The following is a 21,644-nucleotide window of genomic DNA, read 5'->3' as shown; positions in this document are numbered from 1 at the left end:
TTTTGGAAAAGGCAAGAAGAGGGCTGCCCGACTAAAGAATGCCTTTAAAGGTCAAGCATCCTTTCCGGTAGCTTTGCAATAGATTTTAAGAAAACCAAATAGCAGATGAAAGTATGCGAGGGCACATGAATTCAGAGCATGCGAAGATGCTAATTTCTGTACAACCTGTGAAGACACTTGAGAGCAGAGCGGGCATGTATGGCCTGGTCAGAGCAGGCAGGGGACAGCAGGAGGTGATTCAAGGGCACCTGTGCGTGGCAGAGCACGGTGCAGCACAGGTACAGCAAGCACCATGCTGTTGCTGTTAACAGACACCTCTGATGACAACGTGACTTTCACCGTCTGTGACACTACGTAAAACCAGCAGCCAGCAAGTGTCTGCTTCATTCAAGCTGCTTCACACCTCTGGTGGCCTTTGTGCCATTCTGGTGTAGGTTGGCTGTAGCAATCACTGTCTCTGATGTTTTTAAAAGTTACGGAATTGTGAAGTTCTCCTGTAGAAAGTACAGGAGAATGGAAAACTGCAGAGCTCCAAGACAGAAGGACTAAAAGTAAATTCAGTGCAATAGAGGTCCGTTGAAAAGATTTAAGACTACACTAGTAAATGAACACATCCTTTTTATTACTGAGGCAACCAAAGTGGGGAGAATGGAAACAGTCTGTTATAGGTAAAGCCAAATGAGATGTTGCCTAGTAACTCTCAGCAGGGAAGCATTTAAACCCAGCCAGTTTAGTGAAGCTGATGTTCTGACTCAGAGATTATTTTCTCTGGAAAGAAAATCTGAAAGCAGGAAAGCTCAATTTAACAAAAATAGGATTTATTTTTCTGTTAGAGCAAACCATAATGACAATGCTTGGGCGAATACAGAAGTATTTACAAACTTGTACAAGGAAGAACAGACAAGGCATGTTTTCAGCAAAAGCATAATTTTACTAAACCTGTTTTTTGATGCTGACTTATTTTCCCCAAATACAGTAAAGTTCACCTTCATTTTTATTTTTGGATTCTGAAATATATAAATGATAACAGAAGTCTGGAAATATTACACATATCATTACATTATTATCATATTATTGCTGCAAGAGAAAGTTCCTGGAGCAAATCCTATTTCAGCTCTGCTATTGGACACAGAATCAAAATAATTGATTTTAAAGAAAAAAGACTCAGTGTCTCCACCGCCTCCATTGCCTGAATAGTTTTAATTAGGCCCTCCTTCAGGACTTTGCTTTTGTGGGTTCATGGAAAAGTCACTTGGCTTGGCTAAAGGTCTCTCACAGTAGAGGGGAAAAAAACCCCAAACCTTATTTGAAGATTCACATTATTTTTGCTTCTCTTTTGAAAGATATGATGATTTTACAGAAGTATAAGCTGTGGCATGATCAGCCATGTATATCTGTGTTCCTGGGTGCCACAATTACTGGTCAGAATAGACAGTCAGTTTAAGGAGAGCATGTCATTTCAGCAGCCTCAATACAGTTAATGATGAAAGTTATTAAAGTGAAATATTGCACAGATTTTTTTTAATTAAAAAATACAATAAGCAGATCAAAACATCACACTAACCATGGAAAGACAGAACTCAAAAGAGTTATGACAAAAATATGTATTTTATTAACAAATAGCTGGAAAACAAAGCTACTATGGCATAAGTACTAAAATTTGGGTTATATATTAAAAGCATGAGAGTTTTTCACAAGCATGCTGTACAAGCAGAGAAAGGACATTCTGTAAGCCACAGAGATCCACTTCTCACTGACCAGAGCCTGGTTTGAAGTTTAATGAAACACTGTTGATACAGAACCTCTGCCCAGAAGGTGTGGGACCATCATCAAACACATGGCCTAGATGGGCGTCACACTGCAACAGAAATTATTACCATGTTATTATTGCATTATTACAGAATCACAGAATCAATTATGTTGGAAAAGACCTCTCAGATCAGAGTACAACCTTTGACTGATCACCACCTTGTCAACTAGACCATGGCACTCAGTGCTGCATCCAAGTCATTTCTTGACCACTTCCAGCAATGGTGACTCTACCACCTCCTTGGGCAGCCCACTCCAATGATTAACAATCCTTTTCGCGAAGAAATTCCCCCTGATGTCCAGCCTGAACCTCCCCTGGTGCAGCTTGAGGTTATGTCCTCTTGTCCTATTGCTGGTTGCCTGGGAGAAGAGACCGAACCCCACCTGGCTGCACCCTCCTTTCAGGCAGCTGTAGAGAGCGATAAGGTCACCCCTGAGTCTCCTTTTCTCCAGGCTGAACACCTCCAGCTCCCTCAGCTGCTCCCCATAGGAGCTGCCCTCTAGACCCGTCACCAGCTTCGCTGCCTTTCTCTGTACTCGCCCCAGCACCTCAATGCCCTTCCTGAACTGAGGGGCCCAAAACTGAAAATGGTACTGGAGGTGCAGCCTCACCAGTGCCAAGCACAGGGGAAAGAATCATTTTTGATTCTCCCTGGCCACACTATTGCTGATTCAGGCCAGGATGCCACTGGCCTTCTTGGCCCCTGGGCACTGCTGGCTCGTGTTCAGCTGCTGTTGACCAGCACCCCCGGGTCCTTTTCTGCTGGGCAGCTTTCCAGCCACTCTTCCCCCAGCCTGTAGAGTTGCACAGGGTTGTTGTGACCCAAGGGCAGCATCCAGCACTTGGCCTTGTTGAACCTTGTAACATTAGCCTCTTCCCACTGATCCAGCCTGTCCAGATCCCTCTGGAGAGCCCTCCTACCTTCCAGTAGATCAACAGTCCTACCCAACTTGCTGTTGTCTGTGAATTTACTGAGGATACTCTCGATCCCCTTGTCCAGATCATCAGTAAAGATACTAAATAGGACTGGATCCAATACTGAGCCCTGGGGAACACCCCTGGTGACTGGAAACCATTATTATTGCATTATTACCACTTTAATTATGGACTACCATTATGATGGTACCTACTGTGCTATCCTGAATTAAGAAAGTTCTATAATTAATTCACTATTGAATTGTGTGTGGGGGAAGTCTTAGGGAGAGACTAGTAATACGACCTGGAGTAATCACCTCTGGCCAGCAGGCAAATACCTGCCCCCCAAACAAGCAGATTCCAGAAGAGGAAGTCAAAAAGGTATTAGTGCCAGAAAGTATAAAGGAAATAACTGGAAGTATCTAGACTTCTCAATATATTATGAAAATTTCAGTTAAGACAGTCACTGTAGGTCCCTCTCATAGATTAACTGAGGATTCTCCCTCCTCCAAATAACTGATGTAAAAAAATTAGACTCAGTATAGCTATCAGTGGCTCATTATAAAATTGGAAGGTTGGCTTCAGATGGAGTTCTTGAAAGAGGCTTGCTGCATATTGCTGCAAACCTGAACTCTACCAAGATAATGGACTGCAGCAAATGCTTGTTACGTTTGCAGATGTACCTAATCCTGCTAGAAGGGCTGCAGGCACACTGAAGGACAGCATTAACAATCTTAACAGTTTGGGAAAAAAAGATACACACAGACAATAAAAAACCAAACCCAAGATGCAATTCATCAATCTCAATTGCATACTTTTATACCATAACAAAAATAATAAACAGGTTCAGAGTTGGGAAGAAATGGTTAGGGGTGGCAGTTCTTTAGGAAAGGACCTGGGTTTTGCAGCATGTCCCAAAACAACTGTGTGTCATGGGCTGTGGAAAGGTAAAGGTGTAAGGACAGGAACACCACTTACAAAACACCTGAACAGCCCCCAACCTCTGATGCAGGCTGGGCCCAGCTGCAGCACTATGTCCAGCTTTGCACTGTACTTGGAGAAGGAAAAGGGTGGATTGGAAAAAATGCAAAAGAGAGGAACAGGATGATCAGGACACTAAAAAACACTGCATAAAAAGAAACATTTGAAGGAACTGGACCTTTCTAGTCTAGAAAAGAGATGACTGAGGGAGTCAAAACAGCTATCAAAAATAGAAGGGTGGCTTCTGTGAACCACGAGAATCCACAGAAAATAGCTGTGGAGATGCAGGGCACAGCCACCACCATGCAGGGCAAAGAGTAATAAGCTTCAACAGCTGCAAACAGTATTTTCCCCAATGTCAAACCAAGTGTAGGAAGATATGCAGGTTACAACTCACTACCTAGTAAGGCTGTATTATGTCCATCTCTGCATATTTTAAGAACATCTTCAGCAAATATTTTGCAGCTGAACTAGGAGTAACTCCCTCTGATGAGCCAAATGCATGGTCCCTATCTCAGAGTCTCTTCTACTGTCTCTTGTCACACCCTGCATTGCACCTGAGGTCCTTTCAGTAAATTTTCTGTCTAAATTTTCAGCCCTTGGCTACACTTGCACAACTACTTTCCCCAGTCAGATACTTTTCTTCCCACCAAACTGACTGCCTATATTTGATACTCTACTCATGTTTCATACCAAGAAGTCAGGCAGAATGGTTCCAGTGATACCGTAATTCTCGCTGTTGTATTTAGGTAGATTCCTTCATGGGCACAAAGAAAACATATTTGTTAAGATCTGTGCCTTTGCATATTGTTTTCAAAATAAACATACCTGTTTGCAGACAACTTCAGTTCTAGCTAATCCCAATGAGTTATCTGGTCGTCTCGTGATATTGGTATTACTTTCATCTCTGCCACAAGTACCATAAGCCTCAGAAAACGATGGCCATCCAGTCCCAGAATTGTACTTCTTTTCTGAGCTACAAGAGGAAACCAGATTTTCTTGTTAATTAATAACTGAGATGTTACAAAAAAGTCTGCTTCTATTAAGAACATTGGCTTTTCTCCTCATTCCTGTCTTGTACCACTATTAATAATATTTGGCACAGTAGAAGTTTTCTCACTGGCATCAGACTGTGCTGGAAACTCTTTTCCAAAGGGAATTCTCGATCAGCCCACAGCAGGAGATTCTGCCTCACTGTTTCTATTTCAATGACAGGTTGGCATTTCATAAAGCTTGGAAAAGGGTTTTCCCAACAACTGAGCATGGTGTTTAGCTGAATCACACCTACTAAGTTGCAGTTCAAAGCCTGGCCCAATATAGCACAATCTCAGAAAGTTTACGAGAAGAAACGAAGAACGGACAAAGGCTGGGTTGGCCCACCAGACCAGGCTCACACCTGATGATGATGGCTTTGTCTGGCAGTCAGCCATCAAGCTGGTTTGGAAAATCAAACAGAGCCTTGCTCAAACTATCAATCAACCCATGAGAAATCTTCACAGCACAAAGATCTACTTTTCCCAAGAGATAATTGCAATAATCAGAAACAGTATTACACACTGTCAACTTGTGGATTACCTCCTGTTAACATCTAGGAGGACCAACGCTGTTTAGCTGCATATTAAAACCTAGAGTGTATTGGAAAACACAATCAGAAAATATTTTTGGGATTTAGTACAGAATTGAGATAATTCCTCCTATTTAAAACTGTGCAAGTTTTAATAGCAATATGGACTTTCTCCTATCAAAGAGGGACCTAGAGTGAGCTAGAACAAGAAAGGAAGATAGATTCACATACTTCTCAGATAAGTGGGCTGGAGACTCACCTCAACCATTTCCTCTCGATTTAAGTTTTTTCCCAGTTTCACAAACTCAATGCTCTTACTGGCATCTAGTGGTGGATGGAGACATCAACACCAGTAGCAGCTCTTGGTCAAGGGGATTGGTCCATTACTTAAGACTGAGTTTAAAACAAAGTATGTAGTGTATATCATGTATATTCTGGTGGGATATTAACACAGTGAAGAAAAAGCTGAAAATAGATTGCAGTGCCTTTAAAAAGACAAGACAAACAAGCTAGGCAAAGAGCTTAAAACATCCAACCCAAAGAACAGTGTGTGCGTCAGCATGGATTTTATAATCATCTGTACAGCGTTGTCTTTGAGCAATGCAACTCTGGAAAGAAAAGAGGATTTGCAAGCACAGAATGACCAAAGGCTAGTTTTTGTGAGGGTTGTTGCTTAGTCCTTTACATCAATGCACAAATACCCATAAGAAATGCTCTCCTTCCTCCTCCTCCTCTCCATAAAACTGGAGAGAAACAGGACACAGTACAGAAGCAGGCTGCACTGAAGCAAATGCAGTTTGTGGACTCTGCCTTTGTATGTGAAGGTCCTTAGGGCTCCAGCACTATTTCTTTTCAGCCAAAGAGGGCTGCCTGCTTTCTCTGCTACAAAACCACATTAACACTGCCTACCAGCCACCACAAGAATAACCTGGGGGAACACATATCTGTACAAGACTTCTGAGTTTCCCTGACATATATCTGTTTTGATTCCTTTTTATTAGAACTTTTTGACACAGGGGTCCTTATGTGTATTCATACATAGATACAAAGATCCTCTCTAAAACCCCACAGAGTCACGGAAGGTCTTTAACGCTATGTGGGTTTTGCATCTGACCCTGACTGACTCTGTCTCTTACGTGTCACTCACAATACTGAAGTTTATTGTAGATGTTTTCCACTGCTAAAGGAACAATCCTTTGAGCTGTTAAATTAGCTCTCAACAGAAATGGCCTCTGTGTGGTTTTACTAACAGTAATATCACTTAGATTCCCTAATAGAAACATTTTAGTACCCAAAAATATTGCTGTTCAAGATAATATTTGTCCTTTGAAGTATTTCACCACTTAATTTATGGATAAATGGACTTTCCCTAAACATATGCATTAGATTAGCCTTCGACACGCCATTCCTCCAGCACATGTCATTTACTTTGATCCCTATTTCAGTCATCCTGGATGGAATCCAGATAATTCTAAAAAGTGCTTTTTGCTGTATGAATCTCAGCTGTAGGTTTATGGTTTGATGAAGGTTTGAGGTTTAATTAAAGCACCACAATTTGCTATCTATAAAGGTTAGGGGTTTGTTCCACGTATTTCCAACTCTTTCATATGAGTATTTGGTAGCAGAAGGTAATAAATTCTGGTATAAATGTATACACACATGTTTCAAAGAAAGGAAGAAATACTTCATGTTTACCTGTAGCTAATGATCTAATGCATTTGAAAAAGAAAGGACATTTTTAATGGACTAGGAAATAAATATGATGAATGAATCTCTTATCCAATACCATTTCCTCCTCTCATTTTTAGTGTTCTCCACAACATAATACATCAATGGAAAATATAGTTTCGGACCATTTTGCACATTTAATAATTTCAAATTTTCTTACGAGGTTCTTTTTCTGACAGTTTATTTTTTTTTGTCTGTGAGGCTCAGCATTATCTTGTGCTTTAAACAAAAGTACTTATATTCTCTGAGAGCTGGATAGTGCAAAAAGCAGCTTGACTGTTTGGTTATATTGTCGATTTGTTACTAGTTTAGCAGCAGAAGCAATTCCCTCCAGTGCTTGTCTCTCTTCACGTTGATCTCTCAATATCTATTGTCTAATAAAAAAGATGCCGAAATTGAAGGCAAATTTGAAGGAATTGAAGGAACTCTTCCACAGCTTAGTAATTTAAAATGTCTCTAATTTATCTGAATTTTCCAGAGGTATTATTAGAGTTTGTATTTGTCTTCAGAATATTTTGTAATGCTGGAACTTTGGAAATAAATTTATTTATAAGTCTTTATTAGCAAACCTCTACAGAAAAAGATACATTTAAGCAAATGCATACTTGCATAACAACAGTTTTCTACACTTGGCCAAAGAAAAATTAACCGTTCAAAATGATCAGCCTTCATTTTTACCATTTAATTGCTTACTTTAGGTTTACTTTCAATACAGCCATTACATTTTCCCCTCCTTTCTTACTATCCAGATCTCTTGTTCCTCAGCTTTCCATCTGAAGGTCTCATTTGTGATGCATCCTTTAAAGTCTTCAGAAACATGGGCATATCAGCTGCATTTCATTGAATTTGGAATAATAATAAAAAAGGGCTATTTTCTAGAACAAAAACAAAAGAAACTGTCTTTTCTGGTTCAGTTACAGAGAACAGAACACCCACTGCATATCCTACTCCAAGGCACTCTATTTCCTTTTACTTAGATGTTAATGAAGTTGCAAAATATATAGTATTGTAAAGAGCACTGGGGTTAACAGCACAGTCATTTGCAGTTAGGTTTTAAAAAGTAGATTTAAGCAAAAAAGTAGGAATAGTGGAATTCAATTAAGGAACAAGTAGGGGGTGGGGGTCTTAGCTCCAGTGTGAGGGACCCAGCAATAAGACCATCACAACAGCCAAACAAAGGCAGACCAAAGGTCTCCATAGCCCAGCAGCATGAGTGGCAGACTTTGGAGGAGCACAAGAACAGAGCAAACACACAGTGATACTAATGCACAAATACACATAATTTGTGGCAGCCTGTGGTTTAAGGCTCTCTTAAACAGAGAATTATTATCAACCCAAAAGAACAGTGTGTGGCAGGAGAAACAGCCAGACCATAATGTAGCAACTGTCTGGTGGCCACTGGAGACCCTCACATGCTCGAGGAAAAGGCGTACCATGTGTTTGTATCAACACAGGTACCCTGGAGGTCTCATATGTAGGGACTGTCCTTCTTTCCATTCCTCCTCCTTTTCACTTCTGCTCGTGAAAAGACACTGCCCCTCCTGCCACAATTAGGGCTTGTTAAAGACACTGTGAAATCCTAAGGATGTTACCTGAAGAGTGGGGCATTGCAGCACACGCAGTAGTATATTCCTGATTCTGTGTTATTCAGATAGATCCCACTAAATGGCTTTTAAAAAGGAAGGAAAAAAAGAGAAGTTAATAATGCAGGTCTTTGAAAGCTCACCATCTGGAACAAGCATGTAGGAATCAGATTCAAAACAGGAGAAAAACCATAAAAAGAAGGCTTCACAGGGGGGCTTTGAAGAACAAACATTAGCAGCCCAAAGAAATGAAGGGGAGGATGCCTTTGGATTAATAGTGAAGAAAGACTACCCCCTACCCCCGGAAACCTTGAAACCAGTCAGATGCATAAATCATCCAGGTACCAGGGATGGAGTCGTGACCTCCGAGGAACTGGTGAAATGTGCAGGATCCCAAAGACCATGGCTCTGCTATGGAGTGCCACAACTTTAAAGTGGCTCTACAAAGGGACTCTCCTCCTTCCTGCATGGTCTGGAACTCAGATCCTTATTTTATAGATATGAATTTGGGCAGTTAACTGATTTAATCCCATGGTGCATGATCCATGCATGCAGAAGTCCTGGCTCTGGGCTGTGGATGCCAGTGCTCCATCCACAACACTACATGGCCTCCATCACAGAAGGAAACAAAGTATGGGGACAAGGTAGGTGGGTGATCTGGCACATGAGGGATAACCCATCTCTTGAATGGAGTGCTATGTATAATATTTCCATGGCTAATCTATATATGGTCAAAAAAAGGAGACTACAGGACAAAAATACAATTTCCCTCCCCTCTGGAGAGGCTCCACTACTGCCACACAGACTGCTGAGCTGGCAGCGAAGCATCCCAGGAAAAAACCCCAACAAAATACGAAAAGAATGCAGAACGCTTTTTCATCTTCAAACCAGTCTGTGTCAGAACAAAATCCACCTCATTCAGTATAATGAGTCTAACTTTCATCAACAGGAAGGCAGGGGAAATCCTGTGAAGCAACTGAGTGGTCACAGCTCCCCAAAGCAGGTTTTTCTCAGCCCAGCAGGCAGAGGAGGTGGTCTACCCTTGGACAGCATTAGTGCCTTTGCTTACCGGTTCAGTTCCCTTTTCTCTTGTAACATAGAATTGCTCCGGAGTCAATTTTTTTTTCCAGTCTGTAGCAGCACTTGCTTCAGCTTGTTTAGTCAGAGACCCTTTGTCTTCAATTAGATGTAGAAAGATAATTTGTATTATTTTTAACACCATTTTAATTTAGACTGCGTTGATGCTTTCCATCATCATCTTAGTTCTCCCCAAGTTTCTATGGGTACAGACAGAGCACAGTGAGCAATTCAGGGATATGAGCAGGGGGGAATGCAGGATGTTGCATCTGCTTTCCATTTGATGTGCTACATCTAGATGGCAACTCCAGCAAAACACTTGGGAAGGCTTATAATAGAAACAGGCACCTATGACCCAAAATACCTCCCACTCTCCCTGCACAACCTTCTGTTCTGGCTTGGAATAACTGCTCGTGCAGTGCTCCTGCTCCTTCCTCATCCCCGGGTATCACTAAAAGGTTTGGAGTTTGTCTCTTGGAAACCCTCAGAAACCAGAACTAATGTTCATCTATGAGCCGTTGAAGACTAGCAACTTTCACAGGCCCCAATGAAAAGCAGTGCTAAGAAGGAGCACTGGAAGAAAGAAACACCTAAAGACCAAGAGAAAGGGGCTGTAGTGAAGTGAGGGACACATAACAGGAGGGCAGAAGTCACCCATTACAGCGCAAAACTCCAGCAATGCCTCCTGTGAGTCTGTACACATCATGTAGAACATTTATCGTGGTATGGAATTGGCAAAGAATTAATAGATTGGCTGAAAAACAGCGAGTAAAATAGATTAATACCTTCCTAATCAAAAAGTCTGAGGTGGGGAACTACTTCCCCGCCTATCTCCCATCAGCACAGGATCTTCGAAAAAAAAATCAGCTCCTGAGAGATGCTTGCCTGCACTCATCTCTTGCAATGCAGGGGTGAGAGTTGGCAGGGGGTGTGTGTGTGAATTTGAAAATTATAGTTTAACCAAAAACCCCAGAGTTTACCCGGCCAGTTCAAGATGAAAACCTACAGCGTGCTAACCGGCCAGAAGACATCGAGGACGGGGATGCCCTCCCCTTGCAGGGCAGCTCCTGCTCCTTCCCCCCATTCCCAAGCTCCAGGTGGGGGATTACCTGTGCCTCTGGGTACCCGTGCCCCTGTGGGTCCCTGTGGGGGTTACCTGTGCCCCTGTGGGTACCCGTGCCCCGGGGGTACCCGTGGGGGGTACTTGTGCCCCTGTGGATACCCATGCCCCGGGGATACCTGTGCCCCTGTGGATACCCGTGGGGGGTACCTGTGCCCCTGTGGATATCCGTGCCCCTGTGGGTACCCGTGCCCTGGGGGTCCCTGTGCCCTGGGGGTCCCTGTGCCCTGGGGGTCCCTGTGCCCTTGTGGGTCCCTGTGCCCCTGTGGGTACCCGTGCCCCTGTGGGTCCCTGTGGGGGTTACCTGTGCTCCTGTGGGTACCCGTGCCCCGGGGGTACCCGTGGGGGGTACTTGTGCCCCTGTGGATACCCGTGGGGGGTACCTGTGCCCCTGTGGATATCCGTGCCCCTGTGGGTACCCGTGCCCCGGGGGTCCCTGTGCCCTGGGGGTCCCTGTGCCCTTGTGGGTCCCTGTGGGGGGTCCCTGTGCCCCTGCGGGTACCCGTGCCCCGGGGGTACCTGTGCCCCTGTGGGCAGCGCGGGCGCAGCCGCCGGAGCGGAGCAGGACGAGGCGGAGGCCGCGGGTTCCGAGCACCCTCAGGGGCAGCCGCGCCGCCATGTCCGGGGGGCGGGACTGGGCAACGCGCCGGGCGCGTCTGATCCGTGCGCTCAGCCTGAGCAGCCAGACCTTATAAAAGCAATGAGTAAAGAACTCGCTTAAATGCCGATGCAGCATTTTCAGGTAAAGGTTTCGATCACTTCTTACCGAGAGGCAAAGAGACCAGCTTAAAAAATCAACAATCGCTGCAGCCATAAATATAACAAAATCCTGATGAGGCGTTTGCTTGCAGCCACTGTAGGTTGTCTTTAAGGAGAACAAGTCTGGTGCTTGCATGCCCAAGTGCTCTTGCTGTCCTGGATGCATGTTACAGGCATTGCTGTCGCTGATCGAGGGATGGCGAAGGTGCTGTGCTGTCTGAGGGGTACTTGTTAGCGGGTGCGATTTGCAGTCACAGCTGCTTTGACTTGGTCTATAAATATACCTGTAGTAGGACGTGTTTTAGTTTGGCCTCCTGTCCTTAAAAGGTAAACCTAAACACAAGTTAGTTTTCCAGGTTAAGCCTTAATGCTACTGTCTGCTTTTTTTCCCCCCAATAGTTCCATTTCTGATTTGGTTCATCATTTCTGAAGGATGTGGAAGGAACTGTTTTGATTGTATTGGATAACAAAACTAATAATGGTGTTTAATAGGAAATTGCTTTCTTTCTAGTCTAGTTCTTCTAGCCTAATTCTGAAATCAAAGCTAAAAAAATAGTGTTGTGTGATCAGTCCTGTATATACACATTTATTGAACCATCCTTATGTCTAAGACAGTGAGTTCAAAGGCAGCTGAGGACATCCAGCACCGCGTATGATCAGTACCATGGCTCTAATTACTCCCTCTGCTTGGCTCCACGAAGTATTGCACCAAAAGATGGATATCAGCAAGGCTCGTAGATGGTTGCATTCACTACCTGCTGCAGTAGGGGAGAGGGGGCACACACTGGGTTTATGGTTTTGTCCTGTGTAATAAGACACTGTGGAATGAAGCCAGAGTACCTTGAGAAAAATCCTGGAGATGCGATGGCTGTGAGTCCTCAGGATGTTAGGAGAGGAGTGCTGCTGGGCAGGGAGGAGAGGGCTTTGCCAGGGCTCTTGGTGCTCGCAGGGGGCAGCATCTGTGCTGTGGCAGAGGGACAACATTTTGCCATGTCCGGCCATTTGGGGAAGTAACGATCAAAGGTCTTTTCAAACCACTTCTTGCTCACCCCTGTGGCATCTTATATCAGTCATTTAGCCATGCATTAGGAGGGAACTGGTACATTTTAGAGGGCCTTTGGAGAGGAGGGAGCCAGTCTGACACTCCCCCAGTTCTAGGAAATGGCTTAGGTCTGGAAAATGGTGGCAAGCGATGGTGTCACTCTGTCTCCAGTTCAACTGTGGAAAAGAGGCATTTCCCTCACATTCCTGGTCTTGATCTCAAGTTGTGTTTGCTGCTGAGGAGGACAGGTAATCAATGGAGTTCTCCCTGAAGTATCTGGGAAATGAAGGAGGGTGAGAGAAAGTGATTAGTCCCGAAACTTGCATGTTTTCATGTAATTGACGTTGATTTAACTGGTGATTTTTTTAAAGACAAAATTAAATAAAAAACGAACTGTCAATATCTTCTTTGTGGCTGTTAAGGGTACCATCCCAAAATGCAGCACTTTTGAGGCAGTGGGAACGGAACCAACACAGGTCTGTTGCTGTGCCATTTTCCTTGGGCTGTGGAGGAGGGGAGCAGGCACCTGGGCCATGCACCTAGCGGAGCAGTGGGAACAGAAGGAGCAGAAGGCATCAGGCACATCAGCCCAAGCTTCATCATCCCCTCAGTCACCCAGTTCATTGCAAACCACGCCTTGATTAAAATGAGGGGGGGGTGGGGGTGGAAGAGGCAGATCCCATTCATCCCAGCAGCCATGATCCACATTTGAGGTGGTGCACTGGCAAAGCAGATCCTCCCTTTTTCCTTCCAGGAGAAGCCTGACCTGCATTCATCCAGACTAGCATGACAGGCCTTCCTCAACTGGTAAACAACCCCCCTGGCTGGAGGTATTTAATTTTTCAGATCTTTGGTCCTGAAAAACCAAATCATTGTCCTGTCATGCCTGTAATATTGCCTCCCATAGTTACAGCACATACCGAGCTGTGTAGCTAGGCAGACATCCGGCCTGCATTTCTCTCCATAGACTGTTATAAAAGCCAATTAGGCTGTTACTTAATTTTCCTCCCTTTTTTTTTTCCCTTATGCACAAGGGGAAGCAGTTAAAAGTCTCCCCTAGCTACATTATGTAAATTTTCAAGTAAATTCTCCCTGAATTGTAATTCAGCAGGTTTATTGTTAAAAATGTCACCTGACTCTAGCGTGTACACAAGCTGCATCCAGGGAGGGGTCACACAGTGTCCTATTAGATGTGTGTAGATGGGGGAGAAGCTTCTCAGCACCTCCTGTAAGTGTTACTCTGAGCTGAGGCAGCAGCAGCAGCAGCCTGTGTGGGCGGGTGAAGGCGAGAGTAGGAGGGAAGCAGGCACGGTCCAGACTATCCTGCTAATATTTATTCGGACTCTAACCACTTCCCAGCCCAGGCTCTGTCTTGACTGATGGCTTTGGGGACAAGCAGAGCATCACATAATGCCTACGCTGGATGATACTGAGCAGTCAGCCAGGAAGCAGTGAAGTGAAGAAGTCAGATGAACCCTGCTCAAATTCAGACCTCTGCTTACGCAGCTTTTGTTAATAAAGCCCCTCGACATTATTACATATGGAAGAAACCACTGAAACTGTGGTGTTTTTATTTTGTATGCATTTGTATGCAATCAGTTTTCTTCTGCTCACTTTATCATACTTAATGTGTGTCCCCTCCCATGAGATGTTCCCATTGAAACACGTGGGAACTCAACATGCAAGAATTTATCTTGGATCTGTCCTATGCAGTGGTACTGTGTGCCCAGGTCCCTGGGGAATGAAGAACAGGGGACTGGCATGAGCCCTTCGGGGGTAGATTGTATCTGTGGTGGGCTCCATTTTCCCCCACAGAATCCTTAATGCTTTTGTAGGAAATATCGCAGGAACTCCACATTCTTCCTCAGCAGAGTCTTCCTTCTGCTCTAATAGACTTGATACAACTCCACAGCCAGTTCCTAGCCACTCAGGTGTGATGAAAACTCTGAGCTCTTGGTATGTGGAGATACTGTTTTCATATGCAAATGCTATCCAAAGATATGTGGTAATACTCTGGTGCTGAATTCCAATGATGGAGAGGGATTTCAGCAAGATTTAAAGTGTCAAAGCACCTCAGGCACAGAGAGACTGAACAGAGCTCTGGACCTCCCTGAAGCTGACCCAGGGATTCTGCTTAGATTCATTTACAGAGTAGTCTGATGTGATTCAGGCAAAGACATCATCAGAAATAATGAACACACAACTTCTTGCTTTGCTTGCTTTATGGTTTAATATATCTTTTTGCTAATTATAAGTTATAGGATACCTGATTATTCTGACCTTTGTTTTTAGAAAAAAATAGGCGGACTAGCTTAAGCATGAGCCTTCTGCAGGAGTCTAAGGGTGGAATTTGAACAGAACAAGATAGAATAGTTCCAGTTGGAAGGGACCTACAGGTTTGGTCCACTGTGACAAATGCTTTGAGTTGGAATAGACCAAATGCCCTCCCTAGGTCCAGTCCAGCATAAATTATTCTAGGATCCTAAATGTTTTGAGAAGTGTCTTGCAGAACAAGCGAAGGCATGAATTCAAAGTGAAATGGATATTTTGCAATCACTCCTTGTTAGAGAACTCTACTCTGCAATTGGGCCATTGGTTCAGCTAAAAGTAGACACACAGGCCTGTATGGGCTATGTGTACCTGCAGGGGCAGCTATTGGGAAGCAACAACTCCAGGCTATTTCCCTGGATTGCCCTATGCATCCCCTATATCATACCATCCAAATTTCTCAAGCCACATAGACAGTAATAATACATTCCACAGTCTTGTGTGTGATTTCCTATCCCTTGTACCTCAAGGTAGTGAAGAAGTGGGATGGTTCTTCCACCCCGTACCCAAAGCCTGAACAGACCATTGAACGAACAGTTATTTGGCAGCATCTGCCATAGCAGCAGCTTTCTGTAGGTTATCTTAATGGATTTATCACACCCTGAACTAAGCCCTGACCATCTGTTCTATCCTCTCATTACAAATGCGGAAAAAGCTAATTCATGATTGCATCATAAAAAAGTAAAATATAAAGGATTTAATGATTATATATATATGATTAATTATATAAATGATTAAAATTTAATAATTTTAAATGTCATGCTTCACACTCTGATTGGGGAAGTGGCTCTCTTCAGTAGACTCACTTCCCTGATAACAGAGTTTGCCTCTTTCCCAGCAAATGGGAATTCCTGAGGAAAAGGCCTCACCAGAACAAGTTTTATTCCCAGTCATTCATCTTAGATGTACTTTTAAATCTGGGATTCACATAAGTGAAGTTATGAATCTTCTTTCTTTCTGTCATAGGTGAGCCCCCAGGTTTATTTTTAATGAATTTTTTATTCAGGGAAAGGACAAAATCATGTTCTTTAAAGTCTGCCCAAAGTCTGCATTTCCTCCATCTTACCTTCACTTAGATGCAGGCACTTCTGGAAGAGTCACCCACTGGTTTTGTGCTGGTGACTCACCTTCACTGTAGTGCTCTTGGTTAGAAGATAAGCAGAAAGCAGGAGGCTGTGTGTGCGTTCCCTGCTTTCGAATGACCTTCAGATCTTTTGTACTGCCACTGTCCCACCAGCAGCAGAAATGGTTTAACTGGGAATTCAAGTTCTGATTGACTTGTGTTGTGAGAGTAAGACCTCTTGGCAGCACCTGTCCTCTGGAAATGTTCTACTAAAAATGAATGTATTGGAACAAGTTAAGAGGTCAAGAAGTAATATCTTGGTCCTATATTTTTTTATGTGGTACATCCTCCTGAACCAGCACCTCTTACCAGTGTGAAGTGTTGTGCCCTGGGTCTGCAGCAGCTTCAGCAGAGCTTTCAGTAAGACAATCTAGGAATATCTCCTGGAAACGGCAAGAGAAAACAGTAAAAAAGAAATGGGGAACAGTGAGACTACAAGCTGTGGTACCAGCCAGCGTGCACTGAGGTCTCTGGTTGGGTAGTTAGCTTAGCCTTTCTCGCAACAGAAGGGTGAAGGGATTTTGGAGCAGTTTCTGCTTCACAAGAACTTGGCACCATGTTTTAAAGCAAACTTGCACAACACTGGCACCACAGAAAGGAAACGTTACGCGCTATGGAGCCCATGGAGGGGGTTGTTACTTTTGGGAGTTTTATGCAGCGTGGATGAGGGAGCGAGGAACAGCAGTGGACAGCTCTAAACGTTTACATAGACTGGAAGAATTTTGGTCACAGCTAAACCTCCACAGAAAACCTAATGGCACTGAACTTTCTAGTAGAGTCTTTTGCTGAAGAGCCTATTTTGTCCCTTATTCTAAAATAGGCAAAGAGATCTTGCATAACCTGTAAAAGGAAATATGAGGCCCTTCTCTATCTGCTCCTTAAAAGGAGGAAGGTGATCAATTCTCTCAGGCATGGCCCAAGCCAAATGGTGTATTAGACATGTCCTGGGAATATGCACTCAGATGAGCCTTGTAGAAATGTTTAAACATTTTGTTTTCAGTTCTGGAATGAGTGTGAGCTGGGATGTGCTTCTGGGGGAATTCTTCACTAGAGCCATGCATGGGCACAGCTACAGGTCCTTGGTTAACATCAAATAAAAAAGTGTGGCATCTCTTTGACTTACTTAACAACTGAAGTGCAATTTTCAGAGTAAAAATTTGAGATTGTAGCATTTATATTCTGCCTAGATCTTATTTCTGACACCCAAATGTGTTACAATTTTGAAGTGGCAGAACTCAGATAATACAAAACTAAAAATTTTGAGTTGACATGAAACAACCCTCATCCAACATTTTTGGATCATCAAATTCTTCATTATACAATGCAGGGTACAGTATTTGGTTTTATTTGTTTAGATAATTATTTTATGTAAAGTGAGCTTATATGTCTAGAATTTTCCCAATTTATTTTTAAAAACTGCATTTTGTCTTTTTCCCCCCCATATTGACTTTTATCAGAAACAAGAGAAATTGCTTTCTTTTCAAGACCTCCTCAAACACAGTAAGTCACACTTTAACATTATGGTTCCAATACAAAATAATGAAATTCCAATGTAAGAAAACTATACAAAATGATAGCTAGCAGGAAATTAATTCTTATTTTACTTCAATTTACTGCACTTTCAAAGTTGTAGATGTCTATACCGAGTCATACCTGTCAGGGAGAGCATATGACCTTCCATCCCCCTACCTGCTACATAGCAATCAATGATAAGAAACACATCCTCACCTTCCTCTCAGTTCTACCAGGATAGCATGCATTTTGTTTCCAGAGTTCTTTTTCCTTCTGATGTCTAGAGTGCTGCTGAACATAAGGTAAAAAAATGAGCATGCAGCCATATAAGTGAATTTACAACAGAAAGATAAAATGTTCCCCAGGGGCTACCAGGAAATCATGCTGCATGTCAGAGGAGGAAGGAGGAGGAGTGGTGGGATCATGCTCATAAGCAGTAATGAATACAACAGATACAAACCTCCTCAGTCTAAAGTGGTCAATGCAAGTGGTTCTGCTTATGCAAACATTAAAAAACTAAATGAACACAGACAACAAATTTTTAAGTCACATTTTTGGTGGGCAGGAAGTAAATGCCTTGCTGTTTGCATTCTGAAATTCTTCTGAAATTCAGTTCTGTACAGCATTGTCTGCACTGGCCCAACTGCTGTACAGGGCATTTTCTCAGTTTTCTATGGTAAACTCAATTCATAGTGGTGCTCCCTGAAATACTCCAGTACATTCCTGACAGTTTCACCAGGAAGTGTTTACTGGAGTTACTGGCTGTAGCCAGTATTTTACCTCTCTTAGATGCACCACCACACTTCAGCAAGGCTGCAAGAAATACAAATTCCCTGTCTAAAACTGCTGCCTTCTTGGAGTCCATTTTATCTTCAAGTGAAAAATAAAGAATTTAAACAGAGATCACACGAATCACTTTATCAATCATCTCTCTTCCCTGTGCCAGGACAAACAGTATTTCCTTTCGACTGGAGTACCTTATTATCTGTAAATATTAACTACCAAGTTCTAAGAAATATATATGGGATGTTTTCTACAGAGGCTGAAAGTGTACCATTATCTTCATTCTAATTCTCATTTCTTGGGTTATTTCACACAAAAATTGTTCAGTTGTTTTTAGGTGACTTGTTATTTCACCAGATGTCATATTTTCTTGCTTCATGGACAAGTAGTTTCTATAAATGTGCATGGGAGTAGAAGGAAAATAAGAAAAAAAATACTATATTGGAAATAATCTAAATCTATTTAATAAGCGTTTTAATGTTAGCACATAACAAATATTGATTACCAAATTTTAATCTATAGTTTTACAGTTTAGTCTTAAAATAGTACAAAAAAATTTAACAAAATTTCTAAGCATCGAAGCTGGATACCAAAAATTCATTTAATTAAATGTTTAAGACAACATACCAGATATGCTTATTTTTGATAGTTGGATATGAAACCCTGTGTTTCAAAAATACAGCACTGCAAACATTTTTAAAATATTTATTTGGTGAAATTTGTCAAGATGATTAAATACGTTTGTATTGATCCGCCTTTGCACTTCCCTGTTTGATCAAAAAGCCTGGCTCAAACATTAGATCTACAATATATTCTTGAGGAGGAAGCAGAAGCCCAGCTATTCCCTTGGGAAAGTCGTCAACCAATTTAACTTCATTCCAAGCTCTGTTATACTTGCCACGAACTAAACTACAGCCAATGCCAATTCTGTCCGCTATCACCTAAAAATGAAAGAGGTAGTAGTTAATCACAGTTCATCCATGTAGCTTCTGTGATATACAGCAAGGCCCAGAGATGCTTAAAAAGCAAACAAATACCTTAAAAGTGTTTCCTTGAAACAGACTTTATAAACCTCTCAAGAGTGCAAACCTTTAGTGTTCATTCTGCTTAGGAAATGTAGGCTTTTAAATATTATTTTGAGCGTATTCAATGCACATCATGAAAAATATTAATTTTAACTCTTTTCAGATACTGATACATTTGTTTATCAGCCAGTCCTTTAGATCTCAAATGAAGTGCAGCACCCACAATATCCAGCAGTGTTTTTTTTCTAGTTGGAAGACTTAATTCTGAATAGTATTTTGAAGTGTATTCAAGCAGTGAGGTGTAGGCCCACTGCACACATATAGCTCATATGAAATATTAAGTGTAAAAATGTAACATTTTCATCAGTGTAAGTTTAGGACTCTTGCTTCGCTCCAAAGCACGCTCCTTGCTTTTCAGCCCTGGAAATGTGGGAAGCAATGAAATGCAAGGCAAGTGCCTGCTAGATGAAACACCTGCCTTTCCTCTGTGCTGCACTATCACAGACAGACCTATAATGGTTTCCAGCTACAAAACTGCTTTCTCACCATGCATCTGCTGTGAAGGAATGAAGTCCTGGAAGATTTTTAACTTGTTACAAATGGACAAGGATATCCATTGCTTAGAGTGCTGTGGCTTTAAGAGATGAGCTGTTCCCTACAAAGGTTTCTTAGGACAGTGGAGGATAATTAATTCACAGCCTCAGACCATTCATAAAATAAGTTGGGAACTTTCTCTCCCAATGGATACTATAAATTTAGGTTTGTGCTCTTTCTCCTGTGTGCTCTTTCCTAGGTCCTTCTAGCTCAATGTGCTAGGCCCTTGCTTCTCTTTTCCTTTCCATCCGAGAAAGACAAAAATCCAGCTAAGGCAAAAGTATGGGACAGATAACCAGACTGCACCAGTATATCTTCACATGAAGAAAGAAGAAATGAAACTTCCCAGAAGTTAATGCTTGTGAACTTCTAAGAAACGAGAACATTAAAGCTGTTATATACTATCATAGAACACTGGATAGATACCAAACAAAAATTGTCCCAACAAGTTTACATTTGCAGCATGGAAAAAGAAGGAAGCTGCATAATTCATATTCTACAGTTTACAGAAAACGTAAAATGTTTTGACTCCAAATCAAATATTTTGGCTTTTTGCCATTTATCAAGTATTCTGCTCATATCACTTAAGACAATTTAATGACAACAAGAATGCTTACAGAAAGAGGCAATGTTGGCTTTCATTCACTGGGAAATTAACTTTGCTGGTGAAAAATTACTAAAGCGTCTACAAAAGATTTACATGAATAAAAATATGGTATTATACTGATGCAAGTATAGTTTTGAATATCCATTTAAAATCAATATGTTATGTTGCAAAATAAATGTTAATGTACCTTGAAAAGTAAAGCCCTGTGATAGAACGTCCCTTTTTTGATTTTCCCGATAGGCACAATGTTGCATTTCAGTTCAAATTCTATTTCACTTATGTGAAGTTCCCAGCTGAAGTCATGTAGTTTGTCTCTTTCAATAGAGCCACCCATCCTGTCTGCAACAAACCTGTTCCAAATGCATACCGGGATCAATTACATCGACAGTTCCTCTTGTATTTATCACAAAAATGTAGCAAAATGAAATGTATACAACCAGTAAGTGAACGAAATATGAGACTAATACTTCCTCTATGTTTGCTTAATTTTTTTAATTCAGTAATTGGTATTTTAAATATGCTTACTATAAATATAGATAACCATAACTCTGGTCATTCAGATTTGTCACAGACCTAAACCAAGGTGCAAAAACTGCCAGAAGAGATTCTGGAGAGGTCTAGTATAGGCATGAAGTCCTCAGAGAAAATCATCAGTTACTGAGGAAGTAATTACAGAAGCTAGTGTTCATATTCGCAGATAACAGATTAGGTGAGCTACATATTACATTTGTTTGAAATATTAATAAAACCTTGAGAATATATATGACAAAAATAAAGCCATAGGTAATGATCCCAACACAGAAAAGCAACTGTATTCATTGAAGGTACTTCTACATGTGCTTTCTTACACTGAAGCCTGTATTTTGGCGGTGAGAGGTGAGTGTGTATCCATTGAAACAAGTGGCTCAGTCACAGAAACAGATCAGAACTCACAATTTGTGCCAACTCTGCCAAAAGGATGTCTTTTGAGTGAGCGCACACACACAAGACCAGGCCCTGATTTGTAAGTCCCCACCTCCTCATACACACACCTTCACTGCCCTATGCATGGTCCCTGTATGGAAAGACCTTTGTTCCTTGCAGTGTCTCCAGC

General features: G+C 42.1%; 2 protein-coding genes and 1 long non-coding RNA gene across 6 annotated transcripts in view; 1 reads left to right on the top strand and 2 right to left on the bottom strand.

Annotated features, from left to right (window-relative positions):
- Window positions 1–797: 797 nt before the first annotated feature.
- Window positions 798–11,831, bottom strand: MSRB2 (methionine sulfoxide reductase B2). Its single transcript, XM_017817244.1, has 6 exons — window positions 11,545–11,831; window positions 11,298–11,466; window positions 9,651–9,757; window positions 8,591–8,667; window positions 4,535–4,682; window positions 798–1,858 (listed from the first exon to the last, which is right to left on the bottom strand). The coding sequence occupies exons 1-6, from the start codon at window positions 11,701–11,703 to the stop codon at window positions 1,751–1,753; spliced, it is 768 nt and encodes a 255-aa protein (XP_017672733.1). The 5' UTR covers window positions 11,704–11,831; the 3' UTR covers window positions 798–1,750.
- Window positions 11,431–20,749, top strand: LOC108498466. The gene is made up of 3 exons (XR_001875182.1): window positions 11,431–11,520; window positions 12,696–12,827; window positions 20,144–20,749. It is a non-coding gene; the product is annotated as an uncharacterized LOC108498466 (long non-coding RNA).
- Window positions 18,354–21,644, bottom strand: part of ARMC3 (armadillo repeat containing 3) — a 61,673-nt gene continuing 58,382 nt past the window's right edge. For all 4 annotated transcript variants that reach the window (XM_017817242.1, XM_017817241.1, XM_017817243.1 and 1 more), the window contains 2 exons: window positions 20,739–20,901; window positions 18,354–19,266 (listed from right to left, as the gene is read on the bottom strand). In XM_017817242.1, coding sequence (XP_017672731.1) covers window positions 19,057–19,266; window positions 20,739–20,901 — 373 coding nt within the window. In that variant the 3' untranslated portion in view covers window positions 18,354–19,056. The remainder of the gene's footprint in view (window positions 19,267–20,738; window positions 20,902–21,644) is intronic.

Source organism: Lepidothrix coronata, unplaced genomic scaffold, assembly GCF_001604755.1.
Source record: "Lepidothrix coronata isolate B3197 unplaced genomic scaffold, Lepidothrix_coronata-1.0 Scaffold59, whole genome shotgun sequence".
NCBI lineage: Eukaryota > Metazoa > Chordata > Aves > Passeriformes > Pipridae > Lepidothrix > Lepidothrix coronata.
Note: the sequence above shows the minus strand (reverse complement) of the source record. Positions and strands in the feature narration are given on the sequence as shown.

Coding starts and splice junctions, on each gene's coding strand:
- MSRB2 (XM_017817244.1), bottom strand. CDS start 11,703: ATGCATCCAGGACAGCAAGAGCACTTGGGCATGCAAGCACCAGACTTG. Junction 11,467..11,544: donor GCTGGTCTCTTTGCCTCTCG/GTAAGAAGTGAT, acceptor TGCTTTTATAAG/GTCTGGCTGCTCAGGCTGAG. Junction 8,668..9,650: donor GAGAAAAGGGAACTGAACCG/GTAAGCAAAGGC, acceptor CCTTTTTAAAAG/CCATTTAGTGGGATCTATCT.